This window comes from Lissotriton helveticus, chromosome 1_1 (genome assembly GCF_964261635.1).
Source record: "Lissotriton helveticus chromosome 1_1, aLisHel1.1, whole genome shotgun sequence".
Classification (NCBI taxonomy): Eukaryota; Metazoa; Chordata; class Amphibia; order Caudata; family Salamandridae; genus Lissotriton; species Lissotriton helveticus.
Genome location: NC_136057.1, coordinates 720,750,570 through 720,769,384, shown reverse-complemented (window position 1 = coordinate 720,769,384; position 18,815 = coordinate 720,750,570). Strand labels below are relative to the sequence as shown.

Sequence of the window (18,815 nt, the reverse complement as noted above, 5' to 3'; positions counted from 1 at the left end):
AGAGCTGCTCCAATACTATGGCATTGATCATGTTTCAATAAACCCGAGAGGGGGCAAAACAGGCTACAGAGACTGAGGAGATTAGAATCTCGCTATATCATAGATTTACAGACCAAAGCACCTAATGGGTTAAACAGTAGCGATGAATTAACAGTTCACTTGGGATAGCCATACATGACCATTCTTTACTGAATTTGAACTGCATTGAATTTGTATATAGTAATGATATATTGAATGATGTAATTATGAGATTGCAATGCTCCTTTTTTATTCTCTAGTCCAAATATTTTCTGTATGGGTAGTTCATAGGTGCGGGGGTATATAACAATAACAATGATGTTTTCCATCACATATTTATTTATTTATTTATTTAGCAATTTGTATAGCGCCTGGTGACCCAAGGGCATCCCCGCGCTGTAAAAAGGCTGATATCCATTGAGGGAAGGGAAGGGAGGAGGGACATTTATTTCGGGAATAGGTGCGTTTTCAGTTTTTTGCGAAAAACCAGGTAACTGGATTCCAGTCTGAGGGTGCGTGGGAGGGAGTTCCATCCCATGGCCGCTTGAACCGAGAATCGTCGTCCTCCTGTGCGTGTCCTTTTGAATTTGGGGATGTTGGCTAAGTGCTCATTCTCCGAACGGAGGGATCTGGATGCTTTGTACGGGGTGACCAAGCTGCTGAGGATCGCAGGGCCAGATCCGTTGATTAGTTTGTGTGTCGTGCACATGGCTTTGAATTCCACCCTTTGGCGCACAGGGAGCCAGTGCAGGGCCTTGAGGGCTGGTTTTGCTGACACTCTCGAGGGAAGGTTCATGAGCAGACGTGCCGCAGCGTTCTGTGTCCGCTGCAGTTTCGTCAATGTGGCCTCTGGGGCTCCGAGGTAGACCATATTGCTATAATCCAGACGGGACAATACTAGTCCCTGGATAAGGAGTTTCCTGGAAGCAGGTGGTAATAAGGGGAGAATCTTACGGGTAGTACGCATGAGCCCAAAACAGGTACCCGCAGTTTTGGCCGCTTGCGTCTTCATGGTGAGCTCAGGTTCTAGCCACACTCCAAGGGTTTTGATTTCATGCTTCGGAGAAGGGATTTCTCCGTACACGTCAGGCCAGACTGTTGGGGGGATGGTCGCCCATTGTTTTCCCAGGAGCATCACTTCCGTCTTAGACCCATTTAATTTTAATGATGAATCACTCATCCAGCTGTGGATTTGTGTGAGACAGTTGGCCAGGTTCTCTGGGTAGTCGACTAGTTGGGATAAGGAGACGACCAGTTGAGTGTCATCAGCGTAGCTTACCATTTTTATGTCAAATGGTGTCACCACGTCTTCAAGAGGGGCCATATATGCATTAAAAAGCGTCGGGCTCAGGGAAGATCCTTGAGGGACCCCGCCTGTGAGGGGGATGGTGGATGAGTGGTAATTGCCGTCCCATACCTGGAACGTGCGTCCGGTGAGGAAGGATTCTATCCAGCTGAGTGCCGTCCCGGTGATCCCTGCTGCCGCGAGTCGGTGGAGAAGGACACGATGGTTAACTGTGTCGAAGGCTGCACTGAGATCCAGGAGGATCACTGCCACTGACCCTCCTGAATCCAGTATGCGCCTTGCCTCCTCGATGACGGCGAGGAGGGCAGTATCTGTGCCATGACCCGGGCGAAATCCAGTTTGGGATTCCCGTAGGACGTTGTTTGTTTCAAAGAACTGGGACAATTGTCCGTTGACCAGTTTCTCAGCTACCTTGCTGATTGCCGGAAGGAGTGATATTGGTCGGTAGTTTGCCATATCTGCTGGATCGAGCTGGGGTTTTTTAAGGAGTGCTTTTACCACGGCGCTCTTCCAGCTGGCAGGAACAGATCCCTGGGCAAGTGAGCTATTAATAAGCTCCATGACCGTGGGGACGATGACAGGGGTCACGGTTTTGAGGAATCTAATGGGAGCCAGATCCAGAGGTGATCCGCTTCTCATTTTGGTCATGGTTCGTTCTACCTCTACGTAAGTTACTGGCCTGAATGTCGCAAGTTGAGGGCGGGGATTATTTTCGGTCTGGCTGGGAGGTGGAGGATTGTCCAAATGGCTGGCGGGACCAGGAGATGGGAGGGAGGCTAGAATACGGGCGATTTTGTCGTCGAAATAGGTGGCTTGATCATTACTTCGGTCCACCGGGGGGGAACTGGAGGAAGGAGAGTTAGTATACTTTAGGTACATATGTATACTAACGGTCATTTGGTCATGCCGATACACGGCTATATTTTATTTTCCAATTACGGGGTATGCGGATGTATAATATCTAAGTGGAGATTTCTCTCTCATGATATCTCGAAAAGTAACTTTACTTACACCCGCCTCCGAAAATTTTTGGACTTTTGCCGATCCACGGCGAGATTCTTAACATTGTCCGTTTATGTTTACGACTTTGGGTGGGCTTAAAAAGCAAAAGTATGTTTCTCACCCTACCATCCCTTGAATTATATACACATATACATGTCGGTATTTCGACAATGACTAGGCTAAGATGGCTGACGTTTCTGAATTGATCCTGCTAAGCTAACCCATCGTCGCTGTCGTCATCTCAGTGACGCGGAACGTTTAAAAATGGTGTTTGATTGTCAACTGATGTAACACTGACGAAGGAGTATATCCGAAACGCGACTGTTTCTCATATCATCTGCTGAATAAACAACATCGATAGATGCTTCCTGTGTGCCCGAATTCCTGTTCTGAGCTGACAGAATTGGTAGCGTGAATATATATGTATATATATATATATATATATATATATATATTTTTTTTTTTTTTTTCTAAGTGCAATGCTTGGGGTCCAGCATCCATGAGCAAAAATCAGGGAGGGTAACCATACAATTTGTAGAACAGAGTTGGAGACTAATTTAGATCTCGTCACAACGTTTTAAAAAATTGCTTCAAGTCAGTTTTGTATCCATTTTTTAAGTTTAATGTGCAATGGCACTTATACAATTCATGACAATTATATTGCATTCCACGCACGGTGTTTGGTTCAGCATATTGAGCATTGGCCCCTTCACCACGGGAATTTTCAGCTTTTGGTTTGGCTTGAGCCATTATCAGTGACAATTTGGATCAGTCCACGGGACTGTTTTAGTCTCACCTTTTGGTTTGCTCTTTGAGTATATCCTTCAGCCTCTATTGGAATTAATGAGGGATTATTTTACAACGGACAAGTTCATTCTTTCATCATGTATGCAATCCATCATGTCATCCATGCATTACATCAATAAGCCAGTCCTTTTTTTTTTTATTTAACGAATTGTTTTGTATTGCATCCAGCATTTTTTTCTTTATTTTGTTTGCACCGGAGTGTGAAAATTATTGCTTTGCCATTGTTTTTTACATTTGTTCCTGTTAGGAGATGAGCAAAAGATGTGCTTGCTTAACTTTATCGCTACCATTTGCTAACAGCGAATAATGGGCACAATAATTATTTGTCAGTATTTTCTATATTTGCCATGAAGCACTAAAATAAGTGATAGGCCCGACATAATAAAATAAGCATCTGCATTGCTTTATCATTTGGTTTAGTGCAGAACGTAAAAGAGGTACCATAATAAATTGTATAGCACTTTGATAGAAAAGGCAATAGGCAGACAAGATGATTTCGTCCCCCCTCATCTGCCTTCAATATCTCTGTATCCAAGTATTATAGGATATTGTTTCGCCGCACTTAAGAGGCGCATCACATTTTCTAATATAAATAATGTGAGAATTCGTAGATAAACCCGTTTCTCATTGACATTTTGTATCCTAGATGGCAGTGTTCATTGCTTAGTGACAGACTGTCATCATGGAATGCACAATTGCCCCCAGAGAATGTGTTGTTAAATCATTAATGCGCTCTATATTGAGCTCTCTTCTGTTGCTGTGGCTTTATCTCAAATGTGCAGAATTAGGGCTATGCTCTGATGTTGTGCTTGTATCCTAGATGTGCAGAATTAGATCTCTACTCTCAGTGGCGGCTGGCGCCATTTGAAAGTCGCCATTTGAAAGTGGTGATGTGTAACAGTTATGGATGACTTTTATGTAGGGAGGGAGCAAATAAAATTTCACAAACAAGCAATGCCAAAGTCAATAGATTTCTCCTAAACAAGAGCTAGTGGCTTTCTCGATGTTTTATTAGACATGTTGCATAGCAGCACGGGCTGCTGTTCAACATGGCTTGAACTAAAGGGAAAAAAGCACTATGATGCGGCCAACATTGATCGTGCCATAGCGCTTTTTTCTTTAATCCAGTCAGTCTGAAAAAGCAGAAGATGGGGTAAGAAGCATGAGGGAGATGCAGAAATAACGGACAGTAGGGAGTAGTGCAACACCAGGGAGGTGTGTGGAAGGCTAGAAAGCAAGGCACAGAAGGAGGAGGGCAGGGCGAAGCAACACTAAGGAGCTGTGGGAGGGGTAAGAAAAAGCCACAAGGGTCAGCATGAGGTGGGCGGCTGGTGGGAGACAGTGTATTGCCATGCAGTCTTATAAAGTGCATGGCAAAAAGAAATAATAATAAGTACCAGTAGCAGCACGTAGCCAGTGGAAGGACACTGACCGCAAACTGGAAACTGTGATAGGTGCATGCTCCACGGCAGGGTCAGACGCCCCTGAAAGAATGGAAAAGGGGAGCAACTGTCAGGAAGCAGGAGGCTTGACCAGTAAAAGAGCAGCAATGATTTTGTTGTAAATAATTTACATTGTAAAAATGTAAATTCTGAAATTGTGAAACTGCGAATTAAATATTACTGAGGCCTGTGAAATGAGTATTGGTCTACAGTTATGTGCACTTTGTGATGTGAATTTTGTTTTCTCTCTCCACACCTCATCCATCTGCATACATTACACCTCATACATTTCCTCTTCCCCCTCTTTTTACTCTCTTCTGAATGTACTTCCTTGAATTTTCTTCACTACACCACCCCCAAACATGCAATGCACGCACTCACCTGTAAAAAGAACAATTGATGGACGGAATGCTAAACAATGTCAAACAATCACTCCTAGTAGAGAGATCTGGGCCTAAATCCATCATTTTTGCACAGACGTGGGTCCAGTGCTTGCTATACCACTGGAGTCAAGCTAGCCTGGCTGATGAGGGGTGATATCATGAAATGGGTCCTAGGATGTTTGTTTGTAGTCTAGGGAGGACCTGGCCTGGCAGTTTGGGCTGGATTGTCCGATGTGGAGCAGGGTCAAGACCCTTTTTCATATGGCTGGGTCCAAACTGGAATAGCATAGTGTTAGAAATGGGGGTCTCTAGTTGGCAATGTTATACACCTTTGTCCAAATAGGGACCCTTGCATCTAGTCAGGGAAAGGAGGATACACTCCTGAATAACCCCTGCTCACCCCCTTGGTAGCTTGGCACGAACAGCCAGGCTTATCTCAGAGGCAGTGTGTAAGGCATTTGTGAACACATACAGTAATACAGTGTAAACAACACAAATGGACACCACACCAGTTTAGAAAAATAAGTAATCTTTACTTGACTTAACACTAGACCAAATGACAAAAATCCACAATACAGTAATCAAAAATAAGACTTTAAAATGATAGAAATAGCTTAATTCAATATAGATGGTAAGTTCAACATTTTACTCTCAAAGTACCTTGGATGCGTTGCGCAATACAAACAAAATGGTCACAGGGAAGGCGATGCATCAGTTCCTTGCTTCAGGGGAGGTGGCGCACCTGTTACTTACTGCAGTGCAGGGGAGGCGTTGCGTCAGTTCCTTACCGGAGAGGAGGCGAAGTGTCTGTTTCTTACTGTGATCCGGTGCGAGGCGACAAGATGGCGGCTCGATGCAATGATACGGTGCAATGCGACAAAATGGCATCTTGGATGCAATGCAACAACATTGATGCGATACGTGCACGCCAGATGGCGGTACAGCGAAATCAATTAACTTTGAACCAGCGACAGGCCCTGCAACGCGCTTCTCCTGTGATGTGACGTTAACCTCTGCGACGGCGCGCTTCTCCAGTGATGCATCACATTTCGTCTGCGCTGCGTTTGCGAACAGCTGTGACACGCTTCGTCGGCGATGCGACGGCAACTGCTGTGGCGGCGACATGCTTCTCCTCTTTGCGTCGCGCTTCCAGCTCCCAGCGACAAGCAGTCTCTCAGGGAGCCCAAACAACAGCAGGCACCTCACTGCAGGTAGAATTCCCAGCAAGTGAATTCAGGGGAAGCTGGTGGTGAAGTCCTTGTGTCCCTGAGACTGCAGAACAGGAGGAAAGCTCACTTTCAAGGCCTTGAAGATCTTCCTCAAGATGGTGAAAGTACACACAAAGTTCTGTTTCTCCTTTCTTTGGCAATAAGTAACCCCTGAAGGCCAATCCCAAACAGTCACCAGTGCAGGGGCCGTCTCCTCCTTCAACTTCCTTGGTTTCTCTCCTCAGCAAAGGTTTGCCTTGATTCCTAGAAGTCTGGGCACCATTATTTATACTGCTAAATCCTTTGTTCTCTGAAGACAGAGAGTGTCTGTACCTAGTCAAAACTAGTTCTGTCCTCCTGGGTGGAGCTTCCTGGCAGGAGGTGGAGACAGTATTGTTTGAGAGCAGACCTGGCCCAGGTAGCTGAAAGGAAATCTCCTCCCCTACTGTCTATTCTATGAGGGCTCAGGCCAGTGAAAAGAAATGTTTGTCCCCTGCTCTCTATTCTATGAGGGCTCAGGGCAGTGAAAGGAAATCTACTTCCCCCTACTCTCTATTAAATGCAGAAGATCCTATTTAGCCCAGCCCTGTCCCGTCACACTGCTGAAGCCAAGGCCCTCTCCAGCCCCCTGTCCCTCACAAACCAAACATGGAATACACAAATCTAGCAGAGACATACTGGATGGTTAGGCAAGAAAATACCTACTTTCTAAAAGAGGTATTTTAAAACACAGAATGCAAAAATCACTGTTAGACCTGGCATCTTTGGCGTTGTTTCCCCCCAATCTTTTTGCCTCTACCTCCTGTATTTTTAGATGCTGTGCTGGATTTCGTTTTTGCTGGTTTAGATGCTTTGGACACTCTGCCACTGCTGATCAGTGCCAGAGTGTAAGTGCTCCCTATGTAAAGTGTTATTCTGATTGGATATACATGTTTGGCATATTTGTATCACCATGAAGTCCCTAGTAAAGTGCACTGGGTGTGCCAGGGCTGGTAATGACAAATGCTACTAGTCGGCCTGCAGCACTGATTGTGCCACCCACAGGAGTAGCTCTAAAATGGTGTCTCAGGCCTGCCACTGCAGTGCCTATGTGCAGTTTAGAAACTGCCATGTCCTCCTGGTCAGTGTCCCCACTGACCAGGCCTACCCTTCCCTTTTTGTGCACATCAGTCACCCCTATGGAAGGCCCAAGGTACCCCCCTGGGCAGGGTGCAGTGTATGCAAAAGGTAGAGCATGTACTAGTGCAGGTGACATGCTCTGATAGTGAATGGCAGCCATTTTCGTTTTTCACTATTGTAAGGCTATCTTGCTCCATAGAATAACATGGGGGATGCTGGCTACAGTGGCTTCCAGCATTTCTTCCCATAGGAACAAGATGGGTCATAAGTATCTAGTATCCCTGAACTCAGAATTCAATAACACATCTTTTAGGAAAGGTTGTTTTTAAATCCTGTGTTTGAGAACAGCACTTTTAGAAAGTTGCTGTTCTCTTGTCTGACCCTTCTGTGTGCCTTGGCCTGTTTGTGTATTGGCTGTCTGGTTTGAGAGTGACAGGGGCTGGGGATTCCCCAGGAGGCTGGCTGAGTCAGCCCTAGGCTGAATGACTGCTTTTGCAACTGGAGTGGTGGGAGGAGTTAGCACCTGGGCCTGAATAGGGCTGTGCCTGCCTTCCACAATGCTGGCTCCACCTCCTGCTGGGCGTCTGACGACCCTGCCCCTCACTCTGAAAGGAAAGATGAAGCCAGCAACTCAAAGTACTCAGGAAACACCCAGAACTGGTTCAGACCGGGCTCAGGGCCCACATGCCCCGTGACAACAAAGACTTTAGGGTTATAAGTATAGGACCCTGACAACAGAAAATTAGATCATCCTGGAATCAAGAAGCAACCTCTGCCAAGGAGAAAGCTGAAACTGAAGAGGGAAGACTGTCCTGCTGTTGCTCTGCTGGACTGACCTGCTGTTGCTTTGCTGCCAAGGAGAGGGGAAGGACTTAGCTAGTGTGCTGTGTCTCCTGTCTTGAAGGAATCTCCAAGGGCCTGAGAAGAGCTGGCTCCCTGTTCTGAAGTCCCAGGAACAAAAGGACTTCACCCCCAGCTTCCCTGAACTCTGCTGAGAGAGTTCTGTCCTTCCTAGAGTGCTTGATCCAGTAGTGGGGCCTCTGGGAGTTGTACCTGTGCTGGGAAGCTTGAAACTAAGCTTGAGAGACTTTTGCAATTGAAAAGTGTCGCATCGCTCGCTTGCGGAGCGCATCCCCTACAGTGCGAGAAGTTTCCCGCCGCTACGAAGGTCGAGATCGTCGCAGTGCCTGACGCCGCTGCCAGAGCCGTCGCATCCTTCGTTTGCGGGACGCACCAGACCGGTGCGGGAAAGTCGAACATCGCTGCGAGTGTCGTCGCAGAGCCTGTCGTCGCTGGGTGAGATCGCCGCACCACTTGCTTGCGTACCGCATCACGTCGCTGCGAACATCGTCGCAAAACCATCGCATCAAGGAGCTGCGAGAGAGAGGATCACCGCTGGACCGCGCATCGTCGCCCCGGAGATCGTCGCAGCCCCTACGAGATCGTCGCATCGTGCCTTTTGCAAGAACAGACTTCCTCTGGAACCTACGCACTGGAATCCATACAAGTGGCCTTCCTCCCCATACAGACCGGATTCGTCGCAACATGCCCGCTGCTGCAGCGGGGTTGTCGCATCGCCTCCCCAAGGTCTCAGGAGCAACGCATCGCTTGTTTTCCACCGCACCAGCTTCTGCTTGTGGAACTTTGTTGCAACTAAAAGGTACTGTGAGTAAACGTGACGCAACTGTGAACCTTTCACGCATCTGTGGTTTATTCTATCGCAACTTAAAGAACTTTATCGCAATCCTTAAGAACTCTTTTGAAACCATATTCTTGAACTGTGTATGTTGGATTTTTGTCGTTTTGGTCTTGTGTAGTTTAAATACCTTTTTTTTTCTAAACTGTTGTGGAGTCAGTTTGTGGTGTTTTGACTGTGTTACTGTGAGTGTTGGTACAAATACTTTACGCATTGCCTCTGGTTAGCCTAGACTGCTCGTGCCAAGCTACCTAGAGGGTGAGCAGGGGTTATCTCAGAGGGTTATCTCCTTGCCCTGACTAGAAGCAAGGGTCCCTATTTGGACAGTGGTTCCTACCTCTGCTAACTAGAGACACCCAGTTCTAACAATCACCTTCACTAAAAGATGTATTTTAACATTCTGAGTTCAGGCATACTAAACCTGAATTTCTACCTTGTTCCCTGAGTCAGTTAGGATTTTAAGATGTTATAATCAAATAGCCCATTCTGGCCTATGGGAACAGGTAGTCTTGCAATAGTGAAACATGAATTGGCTGTAATTCACTATCAGGGCATGCCACACACATCAGGGCATTTCCTACCTTTTACATTCAAAGCACCCTGCCCATTGGGGTACCTTGGGCCTATCTTAGAGGTGACTAACATGTAGAAAATGGAAGGTTAAGGGACTGGCAAGTGTGTGCACTTTCCAAGTCGAGGTGGCAGTCCCAGACTATACACAGCCTCTGCAATGGCAGGCCTGAGCCATATTTTACAAGCTGGTTCTGTGGGTGACACAACCAGTGCTGCAAACCCACCAGCAGCATTTGATTGACAGGAGATGGGCACACATGGTGCACTGTACTAGGGTCTGACAAGTACATCAAATAGCCAGTCATGGAGTTACTAATCCATCTAAACAATTTACAATAGGGAGCACTTGCCCTTTGGCACTGAAAAGCAGTGGCAAAGTGCTCAAAGCATCTAGACCAGCAAAAACAGAGCAAAAACACAGGAGGCAACAGCAAAAAAATGGAAGGGAGACCCACGCCAATGGTACCTGGTCTAACTCATGGTGAGCAAAAAAATGATGGATTGAGGCCCAGATCTCTGTAGTGGGGATGAATGTCTGACTTTGTTCAGCATTCCTCCATCAATTGTTATTTTTGCATTTGTCAGACTCGTCTGTAAGCACTGTATTTTCTTCTACTTTCGTCTTGTTATAATTTTGAAAATTGTGTAGCTCCATCTCACAGATTTACTCAGAATTTAAAATTTGAACTTTAATATGTGACATTGCTATGTTTACTCTGCAGAGAGGCCAAAGATTAGATGTTCATGTACTTTGAACACCTTTTTGACCCACTTGCAGTCATTATGAGGGCCTTCCGCCTCAGCTCCAGTTCCTGGATAAAACCAACACTTTTAGGGAATGCACAATTAAGATAACCACCTGCAATATAAACAGGAACTAACTCGCTGACCTTAGTGTTTTGGAGCTAAAATTTTATATAAATAATTTTAGAATCTACTCACTTTAATATAGCAGAATTTGTGACTTTCACAGTGGCTTGATGCCTTCGGTTTGCCATTTCTCATCTTCTCCAGTCCACGAGGTCAGTCCGTGGCTCCAACTGCGTGGTCCCAAAGCAGAGCTAACTAACCTAACCAGTCCAAGAGTTGCTTTGATAGTGCTTATAATAGTAATCAGCATGAGAGAAGTGTTAGGATTGGTTGAACCCAGTGCTCCTTATGAGATTGGAGGCCTGTGTCTGCGCTCCACCTGGTTGTGTAACTACATTTGTGTTGGAAAGAACATGTGTCGGGCTAGCCGTCCCAAGATGGCAGGCCAATCTGACATTATACTTCAAACTTTCAGCCAAATCATCCCTGCTGCCAATCTGCAGGAATGGCTCTACCCCTGCCCTCATACTTGGGCTGGACTGGCACCGGCATTCTTTATAATAAAATGGTAATAAAGACATTGTATTTACGAAGGGGGTGGAGGGGAGATGTTTTTCTGCCCTAATCAAGGAGTAACCACTGTCTGCTCTGTTGCTCTACCTTTATCTTAAATGTGTAGAATTAGGACTTTTCTCTGTTGCTGTGCGTTTAGCCAGATGTGCAACATTATAACATTGTGAGTTGCCCAAATGTGAGGCATGTACTTTGAGTGAAAACTCGGGTAATGTGATAAGATATTTTATTTGCCTTTGTAAATTTTCCTCTGAAGTATTCCAGAGCTTGAAGGGGTAATATATCCAGTTATTGTGCCCCCCCGTGTACTAATGAAGATAGTTATGAGGCCACTTTTCCTTGGCAAAGGGAAACCCCTTCCCTATTCATTCAATAGCTGAGAAGTGTACTGGGACAAGTAAGAATATTCGTAATAGTTAGGAAAATTCATTGTATTAAATCCAGTATTTATTTGAAAGGAGACTCTTTCACTTTCAGAGTCATTAAAAAAAATAAGACGAGAACACATAAGTCTGGGGCTTCCTCTGGGTTGCAAGGTAAAAAGTTCTATATACATAGCATAATGGACATATGGTAAAGAAACATTAAGACTGGTGTATAAAAATAATTTTTCACATTGAATAAAAAAGTTAAGAGAAAAGAAAGAGTGGAAAAGAAACGAAAAATAACAAAATAGCGATGAAGAACAATCGATATTACATATGTTACTGTTCTGAAAGCAATAAGGAAAAAACAATAAGAAAATGAGAAAGTAAATGAAAATATTATCAAAGTGTATGCAACAAAGAAAAGAAAAAGAAAATCATAGCCATAAGATACATTATTCAAGTTATTTCAAGATATTCCAGTTTCATAAAAGAGAGGAAGGAATACAATAATTTACATATTATGTCCATGAACCATGTCATAATAAAGTCATTACGTAATTTTACCTCCAATTTTTGGAAATACGAGTCATTCACATTGGTAAAGAGATAGCCACACAAGGATAATCATGAAAAATCAGATGCAAGTAGATATACATACGTTCATGCTACGGTTCAGATGAAGTCAATGATGATAGTGTCATGTAAGGAGAAAAACAAGCACATACAGCGTTGCCCAACATTAGTTATTATAAACTGCACAAGTCCCGTTATTTAGATTAAGGAAAAGCATCTGTGTAGAGGGGACATATTGAAAATCGTGACCTTAGGTTATAATTATGATCACAGAGTTGTGACTTAACCACCCTCATTTCGTATTGCAATGCAGTTAACACTTTATTCGATGTTTAACTAAGTGCCTAAAGATATTTACAGAGGTTCTACAGATGGGCGCATCCAGCGTATGATATTGTGGTCTAAAGACCGGAAAAGAACGCTAGAGGTGAGTAGGATCCATCTTAGAGCCAAGAGAGAGAACAATCCATGCAACCCATCACCCAACTAGGGGTAACCAATAGGATTACCGTTGTACCTTTTTTTAATGCGTATTTTAGGATTCAGTTTCTATGAATAATCAAGAAAGGAACCGTAGATCTATTTTTTAATTGCTAGTAACATAGGAAGGTTACTCGCCTATTGTCAGGGGAGGTGCGGGGACTCTGTACCTGTATTTATACAAATCGATCTTATTGCACATGGCTGTGTCAGCAGAGCAAGGGAGGTGTTAAGGTATAAATTCCCAGAGGAAGTGACTGCAAATGTATCTTGTTTGAATGGATTTCTGCACAAGAAGCATCCAGTCAGGGTGGATGGCAGTGGCCCACACCTAGGTCACTGGAGTTCCAATGAATTGGAGTAGTATCTTTTCAGAATCGAAATTTTAGCGCTTAATTAAAAAAAACGAATTTTTAAATAAGAGAGACTTGGATTGTATTCGTTGGTTGGAAACCTATCATTGCAAATTATAGGAAGACGGGAACTATAAGAAAATTATCCTTGATCTCACTGTGCCCCCAGGAAAGGAGTAGAAGATCTGGGGAAGATTTGTTGGTGCTTCGAAAGTGGAAAGTGATGGGGTGTGCCATTAATCAAATATTTGTGTGCCTCCATATTTAACTTGTGCCAGGATGCAGCAGTGCCAGTATTTTCCGCGTAAGGCATGGAATGCCTTGCAACTTGAAGGGCTTTGTCTGAGGATGTCAAGGTTTTGGGAAATGCAATACTAGTATAAAGTGTAGTATTGCATCCTAAATCTTTGGTAAATATATTGACTTTATTTGTATTTGCGTTTAGAGCCTAAGAAGTTCAGATAAGTAATACGGCGATGCCTATAAATAGGAAAAGACAAGTGAAACTGCCCAAATCAGCCTCTAAAAAAGAAACATCCATATGAAGGGAAAGAGTGAGACAAGAGTTATGTGATTCGACAAGGAGTTGTGGAAAGGAGGTCCCTAATGTCTCAAGACCAATAATTGAAGGCGAAGTGAGTAAAAAAGAGGGCGATAAAAAGTCTCTACTGTCTTTGAACCAGACCTCGGAAGGAAGTGACAGGTCAAGGTTAACTCCTTCTGTAACAGAATTAGCTACCTTAATAACACAGTTTGTGGGAAGGCATTTCAAGAGGAGAAAAGAGGGAGAAACACTTAAGAAAGATATATCAAGGACGGATAATGTCTCACTGCGTGAAGGAGTGCTCTTGTTACAAAGCGGGTTACAGTTAAGGGAGTCCTGGTGCACGGAGGCTGCCATAGTAGCCCCCAAACTTTCTTTTTCCCGTAAACCTTTAGATGGAATCCAAGGGGGCTGCAATAAGAAGGAATGCACTAGGGGAAGATACCCACTTATCTAGTGGCAGTATTGATCAATCACAGAGTACATTTTATGGGAATATCATACAAGAGATTGGGGTGAAAATATATGTACTTGCAAATATCGACATCCAAAGATTAACTCGCATGGAGGATTAAGTAGTGAATCCCTGAACAATATACATGAAATATCTGCATGGCCGTCCACGTCTGTGTTGGAAATTATGTTACTTGTGCAGAAAACCCTTTATGGGATATTAGAATCAGTCCTATTAAATAACAAGGCAATACAAAATCAAATCAGTATTTAAAATCAATGGCAGATTAATTAAAATCTATAAATGAATATATGCCAGCCCTGGTAAAACCAGTGGAGAAGATAGTGGAAATTCTAGACAATATCCAAAGGGAGGCAACCTCCATTTTTGTTTTACACTACCCAATGTTGGTGCAGAAGTGGCAATAAAAGGGGTAGTGGAAGTTGAGGAAATTAAACTGGTAGTACAGGCCAAACAGCATATCAGCAAAATCCCCAATGCCATACAGGGGGAAGAAAAGTTTGAATTATATATGGATAGTTGAAAAAAATAGGCCAAATTGAAGTTACTAAATAGAAGCAACCTGTTAAGATATTTAGGAAATGTAAACACCTTGAGGCGATTTCATCCAAAGATGGAAGAAGGGCTGGGTTTGTGAAAAGAAATGATAGGAAGGAAATTACTAAAATAGTGTGTCTGTCCAAATTTCCTCAAGTGCTAGGCAGGCTTATCCTCAGAAAGGATAAGAGATGCTTGCCAGGCAGAACGTGACAGGTTGAAAATTGATGGTGAGAAAAAAATCTATATGGTAAGGGTAAAGAATCATAGCAAAAATCAAAGTGCATAAGTTGACCACCTGGACCCACGAACCAATAAACCTTCTGAACACCAGAGGGGCAAGCTAAGCGACATAGATTAGGAAGTGGTGCCCTCCCCATAACCTAAAAACAGCTCGCCGGAACGCATTTGGATTAAAACGGTTAAAGAAAACAAGAAATCTTGAGATGATGTTAATACATTATGAACTTTTATGTACGTAAGAAATGTAGTTAGGTGGTGAGATGGAATAATGTGAAAACTTCTTCCAATCTAATAAAGAAACCGGAGTAAGCACACAGGGGCATCCTTTTGGAGAGCTCCTAACCCTAGCCTCCTTAAAAATAGCAAAAGATATGAGACAACTGCCTGCAAAATGTGATTGAGTGCAAATAAATAAAGTAGACATATCAAAATTCTGATGACAATAAATATTTTATAGTGGTGAATGTATATGTGCAAAAAGAAGATAAGGTGAATAATGTAAATCAGCAGCTACATTTTAAAGAGGATATTGAACAATGTATGGATTTTTATTCGAGATGATTGTTACTAACTATGGGTGACTTTAATGCAAGAATTAGACCAAAAACTCAAAAGAAAGACGAGTATGAGTTGCTTAACGTGTATAACATACCCTGCTGCTTTCCCTGTTAAGAGTATGTAATAATATGGACAAGCTTTGGTCCGATGTAATGTATAATTCACATTTAACTTGCTTGAATGGCAGGTTTGCGAGCAATGTTCCTTCTCTCTAAATGTTCTGCATTGAACTACAGAAATGCCCAAATGATTGTTTTTATTCCAGTCTGGTATTGTTATGTAATCAAGTAGTTTAGGGCGTTAAATGTAAACTTCAGTGAATATTTCCCCTTAGAAGTCCAGTGCAAGGTAAAGAGCATAAGAAAGGAGTTAGTTGTGGCGATTAAAGACATGACATTCTATAAACAGTTAAAATCAAGGTTAAATGAAGAAGTGATGGCCAGACTAAGGAACATTCAACTGAACCCCATCGAACTCTTACAAAACAGAGACATTTCCGAAGTCTTACATTTTAATTTGGGGGTAATCACCAAAGTTATCCAGTGTATACCTGTGGATCGACGATTTGATAGGAAAAGTCAATAGGAGATTAGAAACATTTGCTAAATAAGAACAGATAGTTTGATGTCAAATGCCACCATTTGAAGGTTCAAGTTAGAAAGCTGGAACTTTCAATGAGGAAGGGAAAAGATGATGAGCTGTTAGAGATGGTTCGTAAGGCCCGTCAAAAATATAAAAAAACAATCAAATAAAAGTAAAGGGTTTTTTATAAAGTGAATTGGAATGAGTTGATGGAAGCAAATATTACTAAAGGTGTAAGGAAATTTTTTTTTCTGGTTCATAGGGGCATAGATAATAAACAACCGAGAATAGAAGGAATGGTCCCTGAGGAAGTATGGCAATGCGATTTAGAGAATATGTATGAAGAAAGCATTCAGAAATCAAGAATTGGGGAATATGCAATTGATATCGAAATTTTTATTAGGTTATCACTCAAAAATATAAAGAGGGTGATTGAAACACTGTCCCTGTTTAGAGCAGCGGATCCTGATAACTTACCAGCTCTATTGATAAAAAAATAATGTTGATTGGTGGTGTGAGATTCTGATAATTTTGTTTACTCCAATAATAAATACATGAGTTGTACCAAAAAGTTGCTGTCATCAACCCCACTTATAAAAAGGTCTCTCTCCTCGATCCTAAGAATTATAGATTGATACATTTGCTGGATGTGAAGGAGAACGTCTTTAGCAAGTAAATCTTGGGAAGATTGAAAGACTGGACTGATGATGAAGGATTGATACCCAACAAACAAGGTGGTTGTAAGGCAGGTCACTCCACTGTAAATCATTGCTTTAGTATATGGTCCATAGCAAGGAAGCCAATTGATATGAATGCCAATTCTTTTTGTTGTTTTGTAGATTTTCGGGCCGCTTTTAATTTGGTGACCCATGAGATACTTTGGGCAGACCTGACCAAGATGGGGATACCATGTGGGTTTTTAATTATACATTAAGAACTCCATCATGAGAATGGGGACCAGGTAGAACTGAATAAGGATGGTGCTCTATCTGATAAGATCAGGATAGGAAATGGCCTAAGGCCTAAGGCAAAGATGTGTACTGCCCCGATCCTTTCTGTTCTAATGTGATTGATCGAGTGAGTACCATAAAAAATGTAGTGTCCTTTAATATCCTTTAACTGTCATTGCTACCACGGGGCCTAGATTACAAAGGCAGTGGCAGGAACATAAGAAAATATGGATTCAGATATTTTGACTCCTTTTGCTTCACTTAATCCCTCAGCAGCAAATATGTAGCTGTAAGGAGCTAGGACTGTGAGAGGAGGTCAACCTTGTAATGTCACCCGGGGAGGCGACTATGAAAGGGGGCATCATGTCACCTCCACTACCTATGGTATTTTGAGGGAATTGCCATTCATGCTCAGTGATCTCAAGCAGCAGAATGTAAATGATGGGTTAAAAGAAAGCACCTAGAACAATAAGATGTAGCCTCCTTTGAAGGAATGCAAAGATATGTTCAAACACATGTCAGAAGTAAACAACTTATGTATTGCTCTATGTAACCCTAAAAATATTTTTTTAAGGAGAAGACCCAGAAGCGCGGAGAATGAGAACAGTAAAAAATATAGCAGATTTGAGACAAAATTTGGAAGAAACTATGTCTAGCCTTCGAGGGACTCAGATTAGTCACAGGTAAGATGTTTGCATTAATCTTATGTAAGTTGAGCTCTGCATACAGCAAAAAATTTTCTTTGTAGAAGTAAAACAAAATGTGTACACTCCTAGACAAGTGTTTTCCGATCCATTAGCTTAAACCAAGTTAATCAACCTTTGTCATATAGGTCTTAGGACATTCTTTGTTTTAAGTCACATGTAGGTAATTGGATCTTATTTATTTTTAACAGCACATTAGAGACCACTTTTGACAGCACCATAACAACTGAAGTAAATGGGAGGAGTATACCAAGCTTGACGACCAGAAGTACACCTGTGACATGGAGGCTTGGGCAGGCCAGTCCTCGGCTACAGGCAGGGGATGCCCCTTCTTTAGTTGGTAGCTATTCGCGCAGCAGCACAAGTCGATTCATTCATACCGACCCCTCACGCTTTATGTATACCACACCTCTGCGCCGGGCAGCTATTTCTCGCCTTGGTAATATGTCGCAAATGGAAATTAATGACAAAGGAAATCACGATCTGGAAATGTCCTCTGAAGTCGATGTCAGTGGATACATGAGTGATGGAGACATTCTTGGGAAGAGTCTACGAACTGATGACATCAATAGTGGGTAAGTGAATCCAACAGATACTTTTTTGTCATCTCCACCCACACTTGCAAAACCATGTAACAACACAGTCGCAATTATTTTGGGATAAAAATGTTATTTCACCAGCCTACCTAAGTGCTAGGCAAGAGGAGAAGATGTTTAAGCCATTGTCGGTGTTACTAATCAGGGATGCATACCTTCAATTCACGGATCAGACCCATATAGTTTTCTTTTGATTGGACATAAAAAGGTTTTTTCAGAGTGTCGAGGTGACGTTTAAAAAAAATAGATATGTGCCATTAAATTAATATCACTTTAGCCATGGTCTTGTTGATTGGCCTCAATGTGAATATGAGTAAAGTTTCACCGTAATCTTCTATTCACAAGGGCATATCATTCAAAATGGCTTCCAGAAATTGTTGTTATATCTATGTCAGCAAAAACTAAGTTTGTTTTCGACTACAGAGTAGTTCCACGTAGACAGGAGCGACTTATGTGATATTCAGTGACAAATGATTTGCTTAGTGCAAACATTAAACACAAGTGTTCTGTTGGCACTATGGCTGCAACTGTTAAATCTGGGTTGTAAGTTGAAATGCTGCTTGGGAGAGACTTAAGAGATTGTTTTGAGCAATATTTTAATATACACCTAGTTCTCAGACAATATAACCAACATTTTTTTGAGTAGTGCAGCCTGATAAAAAAGTCAGACCTTGTGAAGGGCAGACTGCAGTTATCACAGTGAAGAGCCAATTACTGAAGTGGGCTGACCCCATGGTGTAGGGGTGAAAGAAAATATGAGTGGCGCAACAACTGACCAAGGAATGAAGGTGGATGGCTGAAAGCCCTAATATAGAAAAATACACTAATTTTACTAAAATCAAAAGGTCTTAGCAAACCCGAAATTAAAATTTAAAATAACTAATCCTTTTTAACTTCTGTCAGCAGCTGTAGTGT

The 18,815-nt window shown here is 42.6% G+C and overlaps 1 protein-coding gene across 2 annotated transcripts in view; it reads left to right on the top strand.

Annotated features, from left to right (window-relative positions):
* NAV3 (neuron navigator 3) overlaps positions 1-18,815 on the top strand; it is a 1,248,418-nt gene that overhangs the window by 675,187 nt on the left and 554,416 nt on the right. For both annotated transcript variants that reach the window (XM_078674251.1, XM_078674250.1), the window contains exons 10-11: positions 17,175-17,283; positions 17,496-17,879. In XM_078674251.1, the coding sequence (XP_078530377.1) occupies positions 17,175-17,283; positions 17,496-17,879 (493 nt within the window). The remainder of the gene's footprint in view (positions 1-17,174; positions 17,284-17,495; positions 17,880-18,815) is intronic.